The sequence below is a fragment of the Syngnathus scovelli genome, chromosome 20 (genome assembly GCF_024217435.2).
Source record: "Syngnathus scovelli strain Florida chromosome 20, RoL_Ssco_1.2, whole genome shotgun sequence".
Lineage (NCBI taxonomy): Eukaryota > Metazoa > Chordata > Actinopteri > Syngnathiformes > Syngnathidae > Syngnathus > Syngnathus scovelli.
Genome location: NC_090866.1, coordinates 12,041,790 through 12,061,549, shown reverse-complemented (window position 1 = coordinate 12,061,549; position 19,760 = coordinate 12,041,790). Strand labels below are relative to the sequence as shown.

Genomic DNA, 19,760 nt, shown 5'->3' with positions numbered 1-19,760 from the left:
GGGGGGGGGGGGGGCGGTGAAACGCGTTTGGGACTCGGGGATGGGAATATGAACCAGGGCCGCTCTGCTGCGTCTTACAAATCAAATTAAAGGTTCGGGATGGGCCAGAGAGGGAATAGGCTTCTATTCATTCTTGCACTGCATGGGAAAAAGAAAAAATCCAATTTGGTTCCACCGGATTGGCTTAATCTGAACATGTGCATCCGCCGATCCTGTGTGTAATTGTCTTTCCATTTTAATTTGACGACTGTGACGAGGTTCGCAATGAATCGACTAAGTGGGATGAGAAGACTGAGCAGGGGTTATAGATGAAGAAGACGCGCAAAAAGACGGCGTTGAGCAGAGAACGGAAAATCTGCGAATTAAGCATGCTTTCCTTCTCTCGCTCTGGTGCGCGCGCGCGCGCGGCTCGCCTGCGCGCACGCCACAGCCATAAAAGGAACCTTCGTCGGGACGCGCCTACCAGTTGCGCGTTCTTCTCATTCGGCACGAGACTGAAGCAAGTTCCTGCGCACTTTTACGCGCGCATCTTTACGCACCTGCACTTGATCCAGTCGCGATGGCCGACGAGTTTCTGTCCCAGTTGGAAGCCGGGAACTCGAGCGATGATCCTGCCGACGGCGCCGGGGGCGAGGGCTGGACGTCCTCGGACGGCGCATATGCGGCCGTACGCGGCGTCATGACCTCGGCGTACACGCTGATCGTGCTGGTGGGCGTGCTGGGCAACGTGACGCTGGTGAAGATCTTCGTGAGCACCAGCGCCATGAGAAGCGTGCCCAACATCTTTATCAGCAGCCTGGCGGCGGGAGACCTGCTGCTGCTCGTCACCTGCGTGCCTGTCGACGCCCTCCGCTTCTTCTCCAAGGAGTGGATCCTCGGCGAGGTCGCCTGCAAGCTCCTGCCCGCCGTGCAACTCACCTCGGTCGGCGTGTCCGTCTTCACGCTCACTGCGCTCAGCGCCGACAGGTAAGTGCGTGCGGCTGGGCGTGCGGGCTCTCGTCGATCACTTGTCCTCATCAGCTCAGGATCCTCATCATCATCTCCTTGACTTCTTTCATTATCTGCACCGTCATTTCATGGAAATGAAAGAGACTATCGACATGTATTGTTTATTCGGACAGATATACATGAGCTAACACAAACAGACATGCCCCCCCACACACACACACACACAAACAGACATGCCCCCCCCCCCCACACACACACACACACAGACATGCCCCCCCCCCCACACACACACACACACACGACAAGAACTAAAGGGGTCTACTAAAGGCCGCGTCAGTCATTGTTATGCAATTTGAGCCAACTTAAAAGTGTGAGCACTGCCGCTCTTTTGAAGAAGTCTTGGCAAAGTTTGGCAAAACTACCCGCGTTTCCTCATTCTGCAAAGCGCTGCGGCGGCAGATACGTCTCCTCTGCACTGACAATGCGTTCGAGGAAGGAAAGCAGCGATCGTCTTCTCCGTGTCCTCATGGGGCCGTCGTAATCATCTTGTTGCCGTTGACGCGCCGGTAATTGCGCTGCGTCGAGTGTCAATGGCGCGCTCTCCCAGAAGAAAGGGCGACCTTCGGCGCAAGATGAGATATTATTTCCTGACGACCACGTGATCCCATCCCTCCGGCGGAAAGGCCGACGACGCGTGAGGCCGACACACGCCCGTAATTAAGCTCCTAATGGGGCAAACGCTGACGCCCTCTGAGCGAGCGAGAGAGCGAGCGAGCGGGAGGGGGAACAACCAGAGAGCGAGCAGAAAAAGGCGTGACGAAGACCACGAGTGACAGATGGAACGACGGGAGCACCATCACCTCAGGCGGAGAAGCGCGTGACAAATACGTCGTCAGCGTGCACCTACGCGAAACGTCGGAGTGAAAGTTACATGAACTTGAAAAGCCAACGACACGCTTGAGTGCAGCGGCAGCAATATTATTATTATTTTCTTAAAGAGGGTGTGAAAAATGTGAGACACGCAAGGCAAGCTAGCGTATTGACGCACCGGCGTCGGTTCGGGCGCACGTGTGCGTGGCAGGTACAAGGCCATCGTGAAGCCCATGGACATCCAGGCGTCCGGCGCCGTTTTGCGGACCTGCGCCAAAGCTGCCGCCATCTGGCTGCTGTCCGTCCTGCTCGCCGTACCCGAGGCCATATTTTCCCAGGTGGTATCCATGCAGGTAAGGCGTGGCATGGTGTGGTGTGGTGTGGCGCCTGTGCTAATGCCGCCGTGACGGGAGCTGAGGTGCATTTGATGTCATTTATCATTTGGGTTCTGCAATGGGAATTTTCTCTTTGTTCCGTTTGCTGTCGCTCGCTTCCTTTTGCGCTCGTCTTTGGCTTGGCTGGTTCAAATTTATGAGCTGCTGGATGCTGACGGAAAAAAAGCGGGCATGCCGGAGCAGACTTGAAAGGAGTTGCTCTTTTTTTCCTCACTCGATCGGCGACCCGCTCAGTGACGGACGGTCTCTTACCTTCGTCCCTCCCTTCTGTCGCCTCCGTTGTCTTCCTCAATCCCTCCACGCTTTCTGTCATCGGAGGAACTCCAATCAGTTTGAGATTTCCAATGAAGTGATGAGCAGAGAAGGCGGCCGGCGACGGGAAAAGTCAAGCAGGAGCAATAGCTGCGACCAAAACGCAACACGCAAGTCATGTTTTGCAGTTGTTCTTTGTGCGCTCTCTCAGGGTCAGAGGGGCCCCGAGAACGCCAGCTTCCTCAACTGCGTGCCGTACCCTCTGTCTGAGCAGACGCATCCCAAGGTCCACGCCGTCATGCTCTTCCTGGTCTACTTCCTGTTCCCGCTGAGCATCATTTCCGTGTACTACTACCATATTGCGCGCACGCTGGTGCGCAGCGCGCGGGACATGCCCGGCGAGGTCAGCGAGCACACCAAGAGACAGGTCAGACTCCACCCACTCCCCCGTGTGCGTGCGTGCGTGCGTGCGTTTGTGCGTGTGCATGAGATGCTGCGTCCTCATCCCCCGCACAGAAGGGAGGCGTCGTCGCCGCCGCCGCTGCCGCCGCCGCCGTTCTCTCAGTAGCTCTCTCTGGCGCCTCGGACTCGCACCTAAAAGCAAAGGCACACGTACAAGTTGACGCGGTCGGTCCCGTGTTGGCGACAATGACGAGGAGCGGCGTACGCAGTGCCAGCCACTTGAGGAATATTGATGATGGGGCGACCTTTTGCAGGCAGGCGTCTCATCTTTTTATTCCTTCAACTCAAATGTCATCTTGGGAGATGGCAAGTGGAGAGCACCTAGTCCACTCAATCACAGTAGGACACCTGCACAGACATGTCAAACGTACATGAGACAAAACAAGCCAAGCCTGAAACGGTCGCCCGAACCAACCGGCCCGACCTAACTTTCAGCCCCTTCCCTGCCCAATACTCGTGCGGCTTCAGGTGCGCCCAACAAAGTGAGCGGCCTTTCTGGCATGGAGACATGAAATGGAACCATAAAGAAGGTCAAATAAAAGATCATGAATGAACGGTGGGAGACGAAGAAGGGAAAGTAGTTGAAATATTGTCAGACCGGGGGACCAACGAGGAGGAGCGGCAGTAAAAAAAACAATTCAAAGAGGTCAATTAGTGGCCAAACGGCAGCGACGTGACGCCTGCTCGCCGCCTCTACCCACGCTAAACCGGCAGCTAACGCCATGCTCGCTCCCCCCCCTCCGGCAGATGGAGACGAGGAAGCGGCTGGCAAAGATCGTACTGGTCTTCGTGGGCTTGTTTGCGCTGTGCTGGCTCCCCAACCACGTGCTCTACCTGTACCGCTCCTTCCGCTACCAGCAGATGGACCTGTCGCTAGCGCACCTGGTGCTAACGCTGCTAGCTCGCATCCTCAGCTTCTCGTCATCCTGCGTCAACCCCTTCGCACTCTACCTGCTGAGCGACAGCTTCCGCCGACACTTCAACAGGTTTGGACCGCTTGAAGAAAAAACAGCTCAGAGAAGAAGAATTTGCCGCCCTCTGACGCGATGTGCGATTTTGTGTGTGTCAGTCAGCTGCGCTGCGGGGGCGGGGCAGGGGCAGTCGTGCGTCCCGACCGTCAGGCCAGCTACCTGTACAGCACGTCCCACGTCCGTCTGACCTCCGTCAAGAAGGCCGCGCCCACCGTCGTCATCGGCAGCAGGCAGGAAGCGTGACCGGCGAGCGGGATGAGGTCACGCGACGCTCGGACCAACCAGAGCATCGACGGAGAAGCTCTCAAATGGTTCCGCTTGATGGCGGTGACCGCACTCCGCCGGTCTTTGGCTGCTGATATCACTGTGTCGTCTCAGTCCTAATAAAAGAGCACAAAGTTAGTACGAATGTGTGAGCATGTGCTAAAATAAGCCATATTAAACGCAACCTCCGTCCGTCTGCGCAGAAGAAAGAGACGACGCCACTCGTGCGCTGGTTCGGGAGGCAGAGAACGCAACTTTGATTTGCTCCGGGTGAGGCTGACCTTGTTATCTGTGGCAAGCCAGAAAATAGAAAACAAAGCAGACACTTGCATACTCACAAGCACAAAGAAGCTTTCTTGGAACGAATGCGTTTCCCAGGGAAAATACACACATGTGCTCGTGTTTGGTGAGTGCAGTGCTTCTCAAATAGTGGGGCGCGCCCCCCTGGGGGCGGTGCGTTACCAAGGGGGGCGCGTGTGACACCAGGGAACATGCTTTTCTTTTGGCTGTACTAGATTAAAGGCTAATTAGACATCCACTGCAGTAGGTGGGAGTGGCAGTAAGAGGAGTGAGTCTTCGCTCTACGGATCATACGCACACACAGCATAGAGCAGGCGATAAAAAGTGCAGTGGGACACCATGGAAAAATATTGAACAGTGTTGAAAAGAACGGCGGAGAGAGCCGGAGATAAGAGAATTGAGAATCACACGAAAGCTAAGACAAGGAAATACAACGAAGCGTACGTAGCGCTCGGCTTCAGTGTGACTACGATGGGAGACGAGGAAAGACCGGTGTCTTTACTGTGCCTTCTTACAGTGTTGGCAGCGGACAGTATGAAGCCAAATACGTACATTAAGGCGGCACTTAATGTCATTGCACCCCAATCACGCTGATAAGATGCTTGAGGTTTTTCAGCGAAACCGGGCTGAATATTGCCAACAATCATCCCACTTAGTGAATGCTACTTCAGTCAATCAGCAAGCACTGTAAGCATCATATAAAGTAGCGTACCAAATTGCTCAGTGCAACAACAACAAAACACGCCATTGCAGAGGAGCTGATACTACCTGCAGCCGTGGATATGGTCTCAGTCATGCTGCATCATTTTGATTCAAAAAACAGCAACAAAACAGAAAATGATTGAGAAGCACTGGTGTAACAACACTGACCTGAGCCTTCCCCATCACGTGTCCTCCTTCCCCCAAGTGAGCATCGTAACTGAATGCTTCCACCAAGTGGCCACCACGAGAGTTGCAGCAATTCCGCACAATTCAAATCGTCAACATAGTGAACGAAAATAGACCACTTTTTTTTTTAACCCTTTCACTTCAGGCTAACGCTTGCGAGGCCGGAAAGTGGGCGGGGCCGATCAGATTATTTTCAGCGGTTCAGCTGTCGCCTTCATTTTCCTCTTCATCTACATGGCTAGGCGTCCTTCGCTTCTCTCACCTGGTAAGCTTTCGTGTTGTTGTTGTTTTTTTTATATGAAACTTTTCTCACACACACTTCTTCAACAAATCCCGTCCAGAAAATAGCTTCAATTTTTACAGGGGAGCTTACTTTTAACGGATAGCACAGAAAATGACTTTATACACCAACATTATTATCGATTACTATTACAATGACATAGCTCGGGCTCGTGACAACCTTCGGCGAGATGTAATTCTGAGGTGGCAAAAAAACCCCACATCCTGCAGAGAGATGAGAGACGAGCGGCTGGCCAGTTCTTTCGAGCCGTTTGTGTTCTGAACTGCTCCGAATTTGCATTGGATAACTGTGAAAGGCTTTTGGGTAAATACTTTTTTGTGGAATAGCTCAGATTTGCTGTCAAGCGGCCCTGCAAAAGTTGACTTTGAAGCTCCCGGTCAAGAGTCGGCTGGCGTGTGTCGTACTTATTGCGGTGGCCAAACAGCTGCAGCTGTCATGTTTCATCGTGCCGAGCACCGACAGATTTCCTAATTTAGCTTGGCTCTTGTCGGCTACTGTCGCCACCTCGCCGGTGCCCGGGTCACGCGCACGTGACTCCATTGCTATTTCCTCCTCAGCGCTCCCGTGATGTCGGTGAAAGCCACCGAGGTGTTAGCGCCTCGCCCACAAGACGGGGAAGCGGCCGACGACCCCATGGAGGAGTTCGGCAGGAGACTGAAAGCGATTGTCAGCGCCAAGGCTCAGGTTAGCCCTTGTGATGTTAGCGTCAGGCGGGATGGCCTCACGGTGGTCAAAGTGGCGTGTCGTGTGACAGTTTCAGATGGAGGCGGACGCGCAGCGTGACATCACGACCGGCGTCCAGTCAGGTGCCACCGCGTGGACGTCGTCGTGACTTGCCGTTTGCAGCGGCGGGCGGCTCTCATTTCTCCGCACGTCATCGTCGCTAACGACCGGCGTCTCGGTTGTCCTCGACTGGCGCGGGGTTGCGCTTTGGTCGCCATCTCCTGTTGCGCTCTTCTGCTGCCGCGCGCGGGAGACTCCCCGACGTAAAGCGGCAGAATTTAGGTGACGGTTCCTCCTCCGCAACAGCATCTGCGGCGGACGTCTGGTGGATGGCTCATCCGGATAACAAACGCAGGTCTACGTCCTGTGTCGAGGCAGATAGAATCAGCTAGGTTAGTCTGCTCAATGGGCTTCCTGAGCAACTCGCCAACTCACAATTCTCGTTGCCAGCGCCTCCTTACTTGTCTGGACGCCGTTGTGAACGGAGATCCGAGGCATCTTGGCGCTCAGGAATTTCCATGTGTAGTCGCCTCAAAACAGACTCCTGTGGTCATTTTCCAGCCAAAATAGGACACACACACAAACACACACTCACATACGAGCATACACGCAGCCGCTACTGCCACCAAGTCCATTGACAAGCTCCGGACAACAACTCGTTCGTGCATGTCGGGAGGAATGAGAGTCACCGCTAAGCTGCTCCAAAGGCGCTTGTCCTTTCTCAATGTCGCCGTTGTCCCGACGGTTGTGCTTGTAGAGGTTGCTTGCGTTGCAGACAGTCTGAGCGCTTTGTCATCTTCTGAGGAAAAACTTGACCATTTGATGAGGAAACACGCCGAGCTGGTGAGACGTCCTCTTGGGCTGCTGAAAAACGTTCTCTGTCAACTAACGCTTGCGTGCGTGCGTGCGTGCAGCTGCTGCGTGAGCGTGGCGAGCAGAGGGTGGTTCAAGGTCTACGTGACAACATTTACCTCCTGCAGGCAGAGCGAAGCCAATTGGAAACTTTGTGCAGAGATGTCCAAGACCATTACTTCTCACTGCGGGTACACAAACGCAGACACGCAATGAACACACGCGCCGCGCCGCTGTAACGTCAGCGTGCTCATGCTCACCCAAAGGACGAAGCCCTGCGCCGCTGTCGTGAGGACGAGGAGAAGCGATCGGAGATGGCTGCTCACTTCCAGACGTCACTTGCAGAAATCCAAGCGCAGATCCAGCAGCACAGCGCCAGAAATGAAAAACTGTGCGAGGACAACGCCAAGCTGAGCCAAAAAATGAACTCGCTGCTGGAACAGTGTCAGCGCAGAGAGGAGGTCAAACACAAAGAGAAAAGCGTCAACAATGCCACCATGCCCCAGCTCATGATTCTGTGTGTGCGCTCAGAGTTTAGAGAAGATCAACCACCACCGCGACCTCCAACAGCAACTGACTTCGGCCAAGCTGGATCAGGCCAACGCACAGCTGGCGGAGGCGCAACAGAAACACCAACGCGAGAAAGAATACGTGAGTGGTCTCGGCGTTTTTGGGCTCAATGCCGCGCCGTGCCGTGCCGCGCCGCTTTGTTTGTTCCTTCCTTCCTTCCTTCCTTCCTTCCTTCCTTCCTTCCTTCCTTCCTTCCTTCCTTCCTTCCTTCCTTCCTTCCGTGTGTGTGTCTGCGAGTTTGTGCCGTGTCGCTACGCCGCAGCTGCTGGCCGAAGCGGTGGACAAAACCCGGAAGTGCTTCGCCATGAAGGAGGAGGAACTGAGCACGAAGAAGAAGGTAACTAAGACGGTCACGCGTTTGCTCTCTTTCGCCAGCTGCTTCGCGAGGCGGCTGAGTGGAAGCTGCAGACGCACACGCTACGCCAACACGCCGCCGGCATGCACGCGCAGGTGAATGAAACAAGCGGAGGACACGCCCACCACAACTTTCGGGACGCTCCGGGCCGGGACAATCCAAATCCCAATCAAATTCGAACTCTAGTCATCCAGTACATAAAACGGCCGAGTGGACTTCCCCATCCTAATCATAGCGCAAGATTTACAGCGGCTCGGATACGGATAAGGCGGAACAGCGGTCGTCGAGTGCCGCCGCAAGGTGAAGCAGGTGGAAACAATGAGGATGCGAACGAGGTGGCTCACGTGACGTGTGGCTCTTCAAAATAAAAGCGAGAGCAGCAAGCGAGCGGCACGTGACACAAGAACTCAGCCGCTGACGTGAAAACGGGTTCGGCGTGAGCGCAACAAACGTGAATACAGCCCCCCCCAACCGACTCCCACCCCAAAGCGCTCCAAATCGCCGGAAATTGGCCAGTGGGGGGACAGACACTGCGCACCATCTCCTGCCACTGCCATACAAAAACTTTCTTTGACTGTTTAGCGTCGAACTAGAAACATTAGGAATGAGTTTTTATTTCGCAACCACTGTACAAAGCATACGCACTAATTAGCGTCAAAGTGCTCCATTTGTGTATTTTCTATTGGCTCCTCAAATATTGAGTGCAGTCAAATGTCTGTGTGCGCGCGCGGGCGAAAGACCTCGATGACCTCTCGACAATCTTGTCGCCCTGTAGTTGGCGCTCTACTCCAAAAGGTTCGATGAGTTCCAGACCACATTAGCCAAGAGCAATGAAGTCTACGCTCGCTTCAAGCACGAGATGGAAAAGGTGCCTACGTTGCGTGTTTGTCCTGGTCTTTTGTCGAAAGCCAAAGCGTGGCGAGCCCTGAGGCACGGCTGCATTATCGGGGGTCCTGTGACGCATTGACCTCGCGCGCTTCTGTCTGTCCATAAGATGTCAGAGAAGATGAAGAAGTTGGAGGAGGAGTCAAACGTTTGGAAGTCGAGGTTTGAGAATTGCAACAAAGCTTTGACGGACTTGTTGGAGGAGGTGAGTCACGCTAGCGCATGGACGCACGCGTGAGCTTGTCGCCCTCTCACTCTGCCGCCGCCGCCGTCCTCCGGTCCCGCAGAGGAGCGAGAAAGGCAAAGACTACGAGGTTTTCCTAGCGACCATCCACAAGCTGGAGAAGTTGTGTCGAGCTCTTCAAGACGAGAGGATACTTCTGTACGCTAAAATCAAAGACGTCCGCCGAGGCGATGCAGAGACAGCGTCTGCGCGGGAAAACCACGACAATGTCTGCCGGGCCGACGCCGAGCCGGCGTCCGCGCGGGAAAACCTCGACAATGATGACCGCGAGTGCCACGCCGTGGAGACAGAGGATATGCGGCGGCTGAGAGCCGAGCAAGTCAAACTGCAAGAGTTTGCGGAGTCCTTGAAGGTGTCTAACGGCACCGAACGGGAACAGGAAGTGGACCCCCTGGACGACGTGGATGTCGAGCTGGTCGCGTTTGGACATTTCGACAAAAGCCAGCCTCCGCCAGAGCAAAACTGCCAATGGCAAGCAGAAGCAGGAGTTAAACCAAAAGAGCAAGCACAAGCAGAAATGAAACCACAACCGGACGTTCCACTGAAAGTAAATCAAGAAACAGAGCCAGAAGTGAAACCAGAAGCAATAGTAAAACCAGAACGAGACGTAAAAGCAGAACGAGAAGATGCGACGGAAGTGTATCGAGAAATAAAACCAGAGGTGAAACCGGAACCAGACGTTCAACTGGAAGAAACAGAGCCACAAGTGAAACCAGAGCAGCAGTCAACCTCAGAAGCTGAATCAAAAGCAAAAATGAAGCCAGGACCTGACACTGGTCCCTCTTCAGAGGTCATGACTGAGGTCAAAATGTTGCCCTTGACATGCGACCTCCAGCATGTAGGAGCAGAGTCCCCGCCCACCCAGGAGACCGCGCCGCACGCACTGGGACCCCCGAAGAAGGAGACAAAGAAGAACAAGAAAAAGAGAAACAGGAACCTTTGAGAAGCTTTGAGTCTGGCTGTGAGAGCGAGCGAGAGAAAGCGCGAGAGAACGAGAGCGCGCGAGAGAGAGGCTGCAACGTGGCCAATTGTCCGTTAGAGGGCACTGTTGCACCAAAGGAGACACCACCGCCGGGAAAAGCCAAGGCCGTTCTTTCTTGGTGTAACTTTCAAACGTAAGCTCACTGTGAGAAGCAACAAAACGTCATCGCAATAAAATCTTTACTTTCTTTGACTTTTCCCTCCGCGCAGAGAAATTGTTTAACTTTGGGCATGAGGCACGGGACACGCTGGCCTGGACTGGTCGCCAGCCAATCAGTGTCACATGGAGACGAGCAGCAAATTGGTCGCCGGCCAACGTCAGTTTGCTTATGGACAAACGGCGGCGGACCGGGCGCCAGCCTGGCCCCGTAGTCGAGGACGCGTTGGCCTTCTCGACAATTGCTCGCTCTTCAAAAAGCTAAACCGGGGTTCAAACCGCCAACCTGCGACGTGTTAGCGTGCGTGCTTTGCTGCGTACCGCCCGGCACATAACTTTTGCTCCAAGGCACCAATCAGAGTCCAAAAAGAACGGTAACCAATTTGAAAGGGGGGAGATTGGTGGCTAAGGAAAGTGAAAGCCGAAAGATTTACTGCAAGGGGGTCGCTGGCTCGTCAGTGTCGTCGTCGAGCGTCGACAGGAAAATTGCGGGGCCGACGCTTACACCGACGTGGCCATTTTCCCAGGCGGGAACATCGCGTGCTTGCTTTCTTCTGCAACTCCCTCCTCTCTGCTCCCCTTCTTCCTCCGCACACAAACGACATTCTGTGGCAGCTGCACGTCACACGTCATTATTTTTAATGAAGGATTCAGGAATAACTGCTCGTCATCATGCGGACAACATTTCCTCTTCACCAAAACACACAGGACAAACTTCAATCCAAGGCAACCTGCTCTCGATAGCTCTCACGTGTGTCACAACAAGGTTACTTTTGGCACTCTCGCTGACGGCGCGTGCACACACACGCAATGAAACACGTGCACATACAGAGGCAAATATAATTAGGAACATGCGCACGCACATACAAAGGTAGACAAAAGCGAGCACACAATTGTACACGCAGGTGCTCAAACACACGCATGCGCCCGCCCGCGCGCGCGGGCGCACACACGCTGTTGCCGCGGGCGTTTTGGTGTTGCTCATCGTCACCTACGCTCGCTCATCTTGTCGCGTTAAAAGATAGTCTGAGAAAAATCAATAGCAATCATAGCTTCTTATTTCCTTTTAGAAAGTAAGGCCTGGAGCGCGGGCAGCCGCGCAGGTCTCACGCACACCTTAGCTTTCGTTGCGCTCCGTCAGCGTTAGCAGCGCTAATAGCAACGTCGTCACCTCGCTTCCTGTCAGCGCCAGCATAAAAGCTCTCGAGACGGCCGAGATTTCGCTCAGAGGAGCAGCCTCGCCAAAGCCAAGTCGAGGCATCTGCGAGGAAAACAAACAAACAAACAAACAAACAAAAGGGCACGGCCCCGTCGGACTCAGCAAGCAACTGGACGCTTTTCGTTTGCCGTTTGGCTTTTCACCCAAAAGACTCATGGTGGCTCTCTCCGTCTCGTCTCGGGCTTTTATTTTGATGCTAGCAGGAAGCGCGGCGCGTTTAGCCGGCTCGCCGGCCTTCAGGGGCTCTGCTGCTCCATGTTCTCGATCAGCCCATCGTCCTTGGTGACGTGCATCTGCCTGATGGAGCGCCACACCCCGACGTAGTTCCCCGCTGCCTGCCCCGAAGCGGCGCCAACGACCTCCTTATGAAGGCGCTCCCCTCGCATCTGCACCGCGTTCTTCTCCATCATCAGGCGGGAGGCCACAGCCCCTGCCCCACGGTCAACACCTGCTTCCCCCGCCCCAGGGTCGACACCTGCTTCCCCTGCCCCACGGTTGACACCTGCTTCCACCGGGTGGGCATCGCCCCCGAGTGAGGCTTTGTGGCGCTCGGGCTCACCGGGTGGGACCGCCGTGTCCTTGGTGCCGCCCTCCAGGTGCTCGTAGGAACCTTTCTTCCTGATCTCAAAGAACTTGACCACGCAGTAGGTGACGGAGCCCACGGTGTTGACCACCACGCCGCCCACGAAGAGTGCGGTTGGCGCCACGTCATCGAAGGCCACCATGCCCACGGTGATGGTGACAATGCTCTTGACCACACCCACGAAGCTGGTGGTGACGGCCGAGTTGAGGTAGGTACAGTGGTAGGTGGTGAAGTTCATGGCGCAGCCGATGGCCACGCTGGACAGGAACAGGGTCACGACGCGAGCGTCGTTCCAGCCGGGGTACGACCACATGGCCACGGCGTCTGATGAGACCACAGCCCCCACGAGCAGGACCTGACAGGAACAAGTGGATGGATAAGAAGTGTTCAGACGTCGACGCACGCCGCCTGCCCTACCGGGGTGGCCATCACGGCGATGGCGTACTGCGCGGTGAGGGGTCCGTGCTGGCTGTCCAGACTGGTCTTCTGGATGAGGACCAAGTATGACGCGTGGATGATGACCGCCAGGACGCCCGTCACGTATCCAAACGGGTCGCCGCTCAGGTCTCCTGCCCCTGTCGCAGAGATGCTGCTGCTGCTACTACTGCATGGTCTCACGCACACCATAAGGCGGCTTACCGGCGAGTGCGGCGCCCCCAGTGGTGATGGCGACGGCGGTGAGCACGCCAAGCGAGGGGATGCCGTTCCTGAGGACGCAGACGCCGATGGCGAGCGTGAAGAGCGGCAGGCAACGCTTGAAGACCACGTACATGGGCAGGCTCAGGCCGCGTAGTGACCACAGCGTCAGCGTCGACTGCAGCGTCGACAGGATGCACACCGGGGCAAACTCCTGCGGGGGGCAAAATGATGGGTGATGAGCGAGGGCGCGAGCAATCAAATGGCGCTTCTTCCAGCTATGCCACATGCAGCCACTTGACGGCCCAGCTTGCTTTCAATAGACTCCCTCCCCCTTGAGACAAAACCAAAGTCAATATTGAACTGGTCGACAAGGTTCACCGAGTCATGAGAGAGCGTGAGGACATGCAAAGGGGAGTGGGGGTGGGGGTATTGCTTCTTTCGATTTCCAATTTGGGTTCACTGGCTCAATTGCAAACGCCAGCCTTTGGGCAAACTTTTTTCTGCCACTCCAACACGCACACGGCCTGCAAGTGGAGCGAGCCTCTGCGTCTTCCCATTCAAATCTCGTCCAATTGACACGCGCACACGAGAGCACGCGCATCTCATAGAAGCCGGGTGCAGAAGTGGTGACGATGAAGATGTGGAGGAGGAAGATGTGCTAACGGCTACGATCCGTGGATTTATGCGCGATCAATAAATCCACAAATGAGCCGGACGCGATTTTGCGCCCGCAGAGCTGAGCGTGAGCTATGTTGCGGCAAGTGCAAGTTGGCGGAGGACACTTTCTTGGCCACACAAAGAGCATCAAGTACAGACGTAAGTGTCGAGCTTCATCATCATCATCAATCATCATCATCACTTGGCTCGACGAGCCCTAAGTTGTCACGCCGCCGCATTACAACTCGAGCAAGTGCGGGTGCTCGTGTGCAAGTTGCGTCGGCCTTACCTTGGAGAGGCTGAGGCTGAAGGGGGGCACGGAGACCCTCCCAAGCCTCCGGAGGATCTCCAGGCCGATCGCGGCAGCGCTGCACGTGCACAGCTGGAGCAGCGTGAGGAAGCGGAAGTGCAGGCTGCTGATGAGGAACTTGAGCAGGATATTGAGGCTCCCCGAAAACACGCCGTGCGCCACCGCCACCAGGATGCCCGGCAATCGCCCGCGCACCGCCTCCATCGTCCGCCGAGCAAACTTCAGAGCGGAGCGGAGCAGCGCCGCAGCGGGGTGAGTAAGAGGAGGGGGGGGGGCTCCGGTGCTCGGGGGAGGGACCTTTCCTACCCCAACAGGCGCACGCGCAATCTCCTTTTTTCTTTTTAGTGTCGGAGAGGCTCCTTGGAAAGACAGCGTGCGGGCGGGCGGTTAAAGAGCCGCGCTAAAACAGACTACAGCGCATCACCATTGGCACACAAACACACATTATTACACAATCACTCAACCAGTCCCATGAGCTCCAATTCGCATAGGCAGGCGCCCGCACACGCACATCCACACCTATACACACGCACGAGCAAAGCAACGTTCATTTTCACACATGTGCAGTCTTCCTCTGACGCCCAAGTTTAGGGGGGGTGGAATATGAGGGATCCCCTGGAAGCTGAGGCAACATGCTGCAGAGGGAGAGGAGGGAGGAAGAGGAGGGAGGAAGGGGCGCCCCCAACCCACCCCACCCCCCAGCCCAGGCGATTATAAACGGCAATGAAAACGAGTTACCTTTGATGGTTTTAATTGAAAATGTTGATCAGCAAATCACTGAGGTCATGGGGTGGGGACGGTGGGGGGCAGGCTTCCAATTAACCCGGCCAGAAGATTAGCAGTAGGCCTACTGGGGGGGCTTATTGTTGCTCCAAGATTAGCAGACGCTCATTTGAACAGAAACATCAAACACTTCCATTAGGAGACACACACACACGCACACGCACACACACACACACACACCAAGCCCGCCAACGCTGTGCGCAAGAGTTGAAGAAGAAGCTCTCGTTTAGACATCTCCGATGTGCAAATGAACATTCCAAAGCTGCATTCGGCCAACACCGAGCCGTCCCAAACGGAAGCTTCCTTCAGTCGAGTCCGCTAACAGTCGGGGAGCTGGACGTGCGCCATCCGTTTGCCTTTCTCACCCACCGCTGCCGCCTTGGGCTCCCTCTGCGTTGCAAGACCCGCTGGGACTCGATGACACAGCAGCGTCGGGGTGTCATCGTCATCGGGGGCGTGACCTTTTCACAGACGCGCCGCGCCGGCAGACAAACTCGGCGGTGTGTAGATCTTGACCGTCTCGTCCCAGGCGCAGTCCAGCACCTAAAGGCGGCAGTCCAAAGGTTACGCCAACGGTGTCATGCAGTCAACTGCCAAAGAACTCCACGGATGGATGGATGGATGGATGGATGGATGGATGGATGGATGGATGGATGGATGGATGGATGGATGGATGGATCCCTGGTCGGCATCGGAGGCGGGCATGCGCCGAGGCAGTCGCCGTCGCCGAAGAAGCCCTTTCTTTTTTCACACAGTGAGCAACGGCTGCGATTTGCGGCGCGGTCGCGTGATGTTTAGGAAAAGCGTGCTGTCGAGCTAGGGTGGCGTTTGTCTCCGAGCTAGCTGGGGCGCAGATACCTGGCCGGGTACGTGCAGGCTGAAGTCCAATCCGCACACAAACTCCGAGTGATGTTCCACGGTGTCCACTGGGGCGCCGTCCCTTGTCCGGTCCCAGAACCTCAAAGAGGACAAAAGCGGCACAGGTCAGCGGCGGTGTTTTTTTTTTTTTCCCCAACACGCGGGCAGAGTTCCCTTTAAGCCTTTGGGGTCTAAAGTGGCCACGACAAACACTTGCTGGCTTGTTGCCTCTTCAACTGTGAGCACCACTTGTTCTGCAAGTAGGCATGACTAAAATTTGGGGGTGAAGCTTTTTTTTGGAAGACTTTTGTAAGCTTGAGTGAAAGCGTTGGAAGGTTTTTGGTACGGGGCCCGTTTGCGCCGTCGCAAGCCATCAATACTTTCCGAGTGCTTTGCGGCCGTCTCGCGCCAGCTCACTCGGAGCAAGGACTGGACACGCTTGTCTTCTGCCACTACATGACACACAGCAGTGCATTTTGCCCAGAGTTGGGCGTGCGTGCGTGCGTGCGCAATAGAGGCAGGCCCAAGGCAGTCAGTCCAGTCGCTCACTCTGACTTAATCACATTTGCAAAGTGGATGAATCTGGAGGGAAGGTTTGCAGCGTAAGGGCGGGCGGGCACACACACACACACACACACACACACACTCGCACATAAAGTTAAGAAAGTGGTTCAATTAGTGTGATTGCTGTTGGCTGGTGTCTGCAGGCGAGCCTTTTTGTCTTGCCGCTTGCTCGCTGTCTGTCCTCAATCCAAAACTCCTCCCGCACTCCAGCTCCACCCTCGTTCGCGCAAGCTGCTCATCACGAGCACACGCTTTTGGAGTAGGCGACGGCTCTCTTTGGCCATACGTTTGCGCTCTGATCACCAAAACAAAGTTCAAGCAGGTTGCCAAACGTGATCACAAAGGGGGCTTTAAAGGTGCACGGTTCTTTCCCATGCTAATCCACCATTTGCCTCCCATTGTCACCTGCCAGCGATTGGCGTAAATGCGTCGAGTGAGCGAGTGTTCGCAAGAGGAGCAAGTGCGCCTGGCTCGGACAGCAAAGGCGTAGCTTCTCACCTGACGGTGAAGTCGTACGAGCAGGACGCCAACGTGTTGCCGCTAAAAGGAGAAAACTGAACACATGCACAAAGCACGTGTCAAAGAAGAAAGACGTGTCACAGGATGAGGTCTTGCGGACGCCATCATCCGGCCACCCACCTTGACTCGACGGACGGCGGAGGTGTGGCCTCTCATTTGATTGACGGGCCGTCTGGGGTTCCTCAGGTCCCAAACGCGCACGCTGCCATCCACCGAGCCGCTCGCCACGATATTCTGCGCACACAGCGCGTTATCGCTCGCTGTCAAGAGGTGCCAAAGCCGGTGAGGGCTGTGGCCGACGCTTGGAGACGGCAAAACTCATTCGTTCATGGAACAAATGGCGCAACGGCCCCCGAGGCCAGGCCCCGCATTTTGGTGAAACCGGGCCGTCAACCAAGGCCCGCTTAGGCCTCTGGCAATCGCACCGATGAGCGAGTTACCTGATCGTATTTGCACCAATCGCAGCTCAGGACCTCGCCATCGTGCGCCGGGACCGCCAATCGGCACGCACCGGCCTTGACGTCCCACACTCGCAGTGTCCCGTCACCTGAGCGCACACACACACGAGGAGGGAGGGAGGGAGGGAGGGAGGGAGAGAGGGAGGAAGTTGCGGATGTGCCTTTAAGCGCGTGTGCAGGCTTTCTTGCGAGCGGCAGATGATGTCCATCGCCCACAGGGCGCACATTTGACAGGGAGGGCAGAGCCCAAAGAGGCACTTCCGAGCTTCATCGCCGCCGCAGCATCCTCGTCTGGCGCTTTTGCTGGCGTGCGCCGGCGACCCTCGGCTCATTCGCAAATCTCTTCCCCGTATTTCGCTCACCCCGACGGTCGGCACTTTTCCCGAGATGCGGCCGGCCACCACCACCGCGGGGGATGTCGACAAAACCCAAAGAAAGCCACGGCGCAACGGAAGGAAGATGACGCTCAAATCTGACGGCAGCCGTCGAGGGTGGCGGCCATTTTGCCGGGACAGCCCGACGGAGACGTCGTGAAGAACCTCAACGAGCGTCAAAGCCAAAGCTTGGACTCGGCCCGCACGGTTCGTGCCCGGCCGCCTTCTGCTTTCTTTTGGGCTCTTTCCATTTGACAGAGATGGCCGAAACGGCCGTAGCCGCTTACACCCCCTCCCTCTTGGCGTTTGACACCACCGGGTGCAGTGACGGGTCACGATGTCCCCGACCTTTTTTCCACGACCGCCCACGCAACACCACGCCGCGCTCGGCTGTCCTTCTCCGAGCGGAGATGGGATTAGCCGCGGGAAGTCGAAGAGAGCGCAGCTCGGGACGATTGGATTCCACGTGAGCTTGCTGTCAGCACACGGCCGCCTCCGTGCAAACGTGCGCCGCTTCTCACAGTGGACAAACGCAGGCTCCTTTGATTGGCGCACAAAAAGCCAGGCCCGGTTGCCGACTGAGCCGCGAAGAAGGAAAAAAAAAAAAAAGGCAGCCTTAGTAGACACACCCCGAGACAGTTTAGCTGCCAAATCAAGTTGGGGGTGACGCTGCCACCTTGTCACTAAATCTTTCTCAGCACACATAGCATGCTAGCCAGCACGCACACACAACCACACGCACATTGGGGGCTTCTGACCTTTTGTTTGTAAGCAATTGCACAAGCAAAACGTGCGCTTGCGACGGTACCTTAACGCAAGCGGCTTAGCGAGCTGCCGGGTTGCGATAGCTGACATTTTAAGCACGTGCGCCGCTTCAAGGCAAACCGCAGTGGCGGACGTTTTCCCTGCCCGCCTGTGGGCGGCGGCTCGCCAAGGAACACACACACAGTTGAGCATGTGCACAAAGCAAACGACATCATACGTGTGTCAAATTCACCCATCGCAGACACGCACAATCATATTCTCTCTCTCACACACTCTCAAACATGCAAATGGACGAAGCAGGGTTCATGCGAGTGTTGACGACTGCGTGCAATCAAAGCGCGCACGCGGATTAACAAACTGCACCAAATCTCATCTGGAACATTCATTCAATCCACTTTGCCGACAGATAACGCCAGCCGCCCCGTGCTGATAACGCTCAGCAACGCACTCTAGCTTGTCAACAGTGCCCCCTTGCGCTGAAATAGTTCCATGACATCCCCTTGTGTGCGAGTGTGAGTGTGTGTGTGCGCATCACCTGAGCATGAAGCAAAGCACGCTGAGATGTGAGGGGACCAAATGGTGCTGTAGATGACGCCCTGGTGACCTGTGAAAGTGCTCAGCGATTGGCCAAGGATGGGGTCCCACTGGAGAAGTGGGTGAAAGGTCACAAGTGACAGCAGCAAATTGGGCAAACGCACAAAGACAGAACGCAGAAAAAGCACACACACCACTTTGGCGGTGCCGTCCCACGATCCCGACACGATGGCGTCGTCGCCTCTGGTCTGACTCCAGTCCACCGCGTAGACCTGTGCACACGGACGTTTCCGTTGGGACGTTGTGTGCCTGGCAATTGCAGTAAGTATTTGCTCATGACCTCTTGCGCGTGCCCCTTGGCCAGCCCGATTGGGGCGCCGTGATGAACGTCCCACAGCTGCAGGCTGCCGTCGCCACCGGCCGCCACCAACACGTGCTCGTTGGCCTCGCTCCACGACACGTCGAACAAGCCGTCGCTCCACTCCCAGCTGACGCGCACGCAAAATGTCAGTCAAACAAAAAGTGAGTGGAACAGCTGAACTTGACTTGGGCTTCGTCGGGGAAGGAAGGGTGTTACCTTCGAACGAGGCGCAGTCCGGCCGGCGTTTCATCCAGAACCAAAAGCGAGCCGCCACCTGCGCGAGCAAAGAGAAGATGCGGGCGGGTCAGAGGTCAGCTTTGCGCCCGCTGCTACGTGCCTGCTATGCCGTAGTGCTGAGAGGTGGCGCACGCCAGCCTGCTAGGGAAGAAGGGCGACGCCTCCACCGCGTAGCCGTGTCGAGCCGGGCTGCGGAACACCTTCGTCGCCATAGCGGCGGTCACCGTCCTCGGCTGTGCGCGACCCACAACAGCAGTCGCGGTCAACTAAGGCACCTGACTGTCAACCTTTTGTCCAAAGGGGCCCGCCCTGGCGCATACCAGTCCAATTTCACGGAGGCTTTCAAGCGAATCGGCTTGATTCGCACATTTATTAGAATTCTTTGTGTTAAATTGGCATTTGAAAAGAACGCATTTGGTATCTAGCGATGGTTACCATTTGGAACTCAACAACTCAAAATGTTGGAACGTTCGAGTTTGTC

General features: G+C 55.8%; 4 protein-coding genes across 14 annotated transcripts; 2 read left to right on the top strand and 2 right to left on the bottom strand.

The window, feature by feature from the left end:
- The first annotated feature begins 11 nt into the window (after positions 1-11).
- On the top strand, positions 12-4,301 carry nmbr (neuromedin B receptor). Of its 3 annotated transcripts, none has more exons than XM_049756265.2 (5): positions 12-966; positions 2,030-2,171; positions 2,677-2,892; positions 3,675-3,913; positions 4,001-4,301. In XM_049756265.2, the coding sequence occupies exons 1-5, from the start codon at positions 560-562 to the stop codon at positions 4,083-4,085; spliced, it is 1,089 nt and encodes a 362-aa protein (XP_049612222.1). In that variant the 5' UTR covers positions 12-559; the 3' UTR covers positions 4,086-4,301. The 3 variants fall into 3 exon arrangements, with proteins under 3 accessions (XP_049612222.1, XP_049612223.1, XP_049612221.1); XM_049756264.2 differs by having other exon boundaries at positions 14-966; positions 3,997-4,301; XM_049756266.2 differs by lacking the exon at positions 2,677-2,892 and having other exon boundaries at positions 3,997-4,301.
- A 1,327-nt stretch (positions 4,302-5,628) lies between these two features.
- slc35d3 (solute carrier family 35 member D3) lies at positions 5,629-14,713 on the bottom strand. Of its 7 annotated transcripts, none has more exons than XM_049756255.2 (8): positions 14,565-14,713; positions 14,133-14,185; positions 13,806-14,045; positions 12,860-13,070; positions 12,638-12,795; positions 7,487-12,575; positions 6,810-7,238; positions 5,629-6,738 (listed from the first exon to the last, which is right to left on the bottom strand). In XM_049756255.2, exons 3-6 carry the CDS (start codon positions 14,028-14,030, stop codon positions 11,874-11,876), a joined length of 1,296 nt encoding a protein of 431 aa, XP_049612212.1. In that variant the 5' UTR covers positions 14,031-14,045; positions 14,133-14,185; positions 14,565-14,713; the 3' UTR covers positions 5,629-6,738; positions 6,810-7,238; positions 7,487-11,873. The 7 variants fall into 7 exon arrangements, with proteins under 7 accessions (XP_049612212.1, XP_068505293.1, XP_068505295.1 ...); XM_068649192.1 differs by lacking the exon at positions 14,565-14,713 and having other exon boundaries at positions 6,810-6,918; positions 7,064-7,238; positions 14,133-14,413; XM_068649194.1 differs by lacking the exon at positions 14,565-14,713 and having other exon boundaries at positions 6,836-6,918; positions 7,064-7,238; positions 14,133-14,413.
- txlnba (taxilin beta a) lies at positions 6,215-10,454 on the top strand. 2 transcript variants are annotated; one of them, XM_049756226.1, is made up of 10 exons: positions 6,215-6,335; positions 6,406-6,457; positions 7,132-7,217; positions 7,289-7,417; positions 7,493-7,687; positions 7,758-7,877; positions 8,172-8,246; positions 8,927-9,019; positions 9,146-9,241; positions 9,324-10,454. In XM_049756226.1, the coding sequence occupies exons 1-10, from the start codon at positions 6,219-6,221 to the stop codon at positions 10,221-10,223; spliced, it is 1,863 nt and encodes a 620-aa protein (XP_049612183.1). In that variant the 5' UTR covers positions 6,215-6,218; the 3' UTR covers positions 10,224-10,454. The 2 variants fall into 2 exon arrangements, with proteins under 2 accessions (XP_049612183.1, XP_049612182.1); XM_049756225.1 differs by lacking the exon at positions 8,172-8,246 and adding an exon at positions 8,059-8,133.
- pex7 (peroxisomal biogenesis factor 7) lies at positions 14,561-19,661 on the bottom strand. 2 transcript variants are annotated; one of them, XM_049756271.2, is made up of 10 exons: positions 19,380-19,661; positions 19,259-19,316; positions 19,022-19,169; positions 18,876-18,953; positions 18,683-18,791; positions 16,991-17,097; positions 16,671-16,784; positions 16,530-16,585; positions 15,468-15,567; positions 14,920-15,152 (listed from the first exon to the last, which is right to left on the bottom strand). In XM_049756271.2, exons 1-10 carry the CDS (start codon positions 19,489-19,491, stop codon positions 15,075-15,077), a joined length of 960 nt encoding a protein of 319 aa, XP_049612228.1. In that variant the 5' UTR covers positions 19,492-19,661; the 3' UTR covers positions 14,920-15,074. The 2 variants fall into 2 exon arrangements, with proteins under 2 accessions (XP_049612229.1, XP_049612228.1); XM_049756272.2 differs by lacking the exons at positions 16,530-16,585; positions 16,671-16,784; positions 16,991-17,097 and having other exon boundaries at positions 14,561-15,152.
- Between the last annotated feature and the right edge of the window lie 99 nt (positions 19,662-19,760).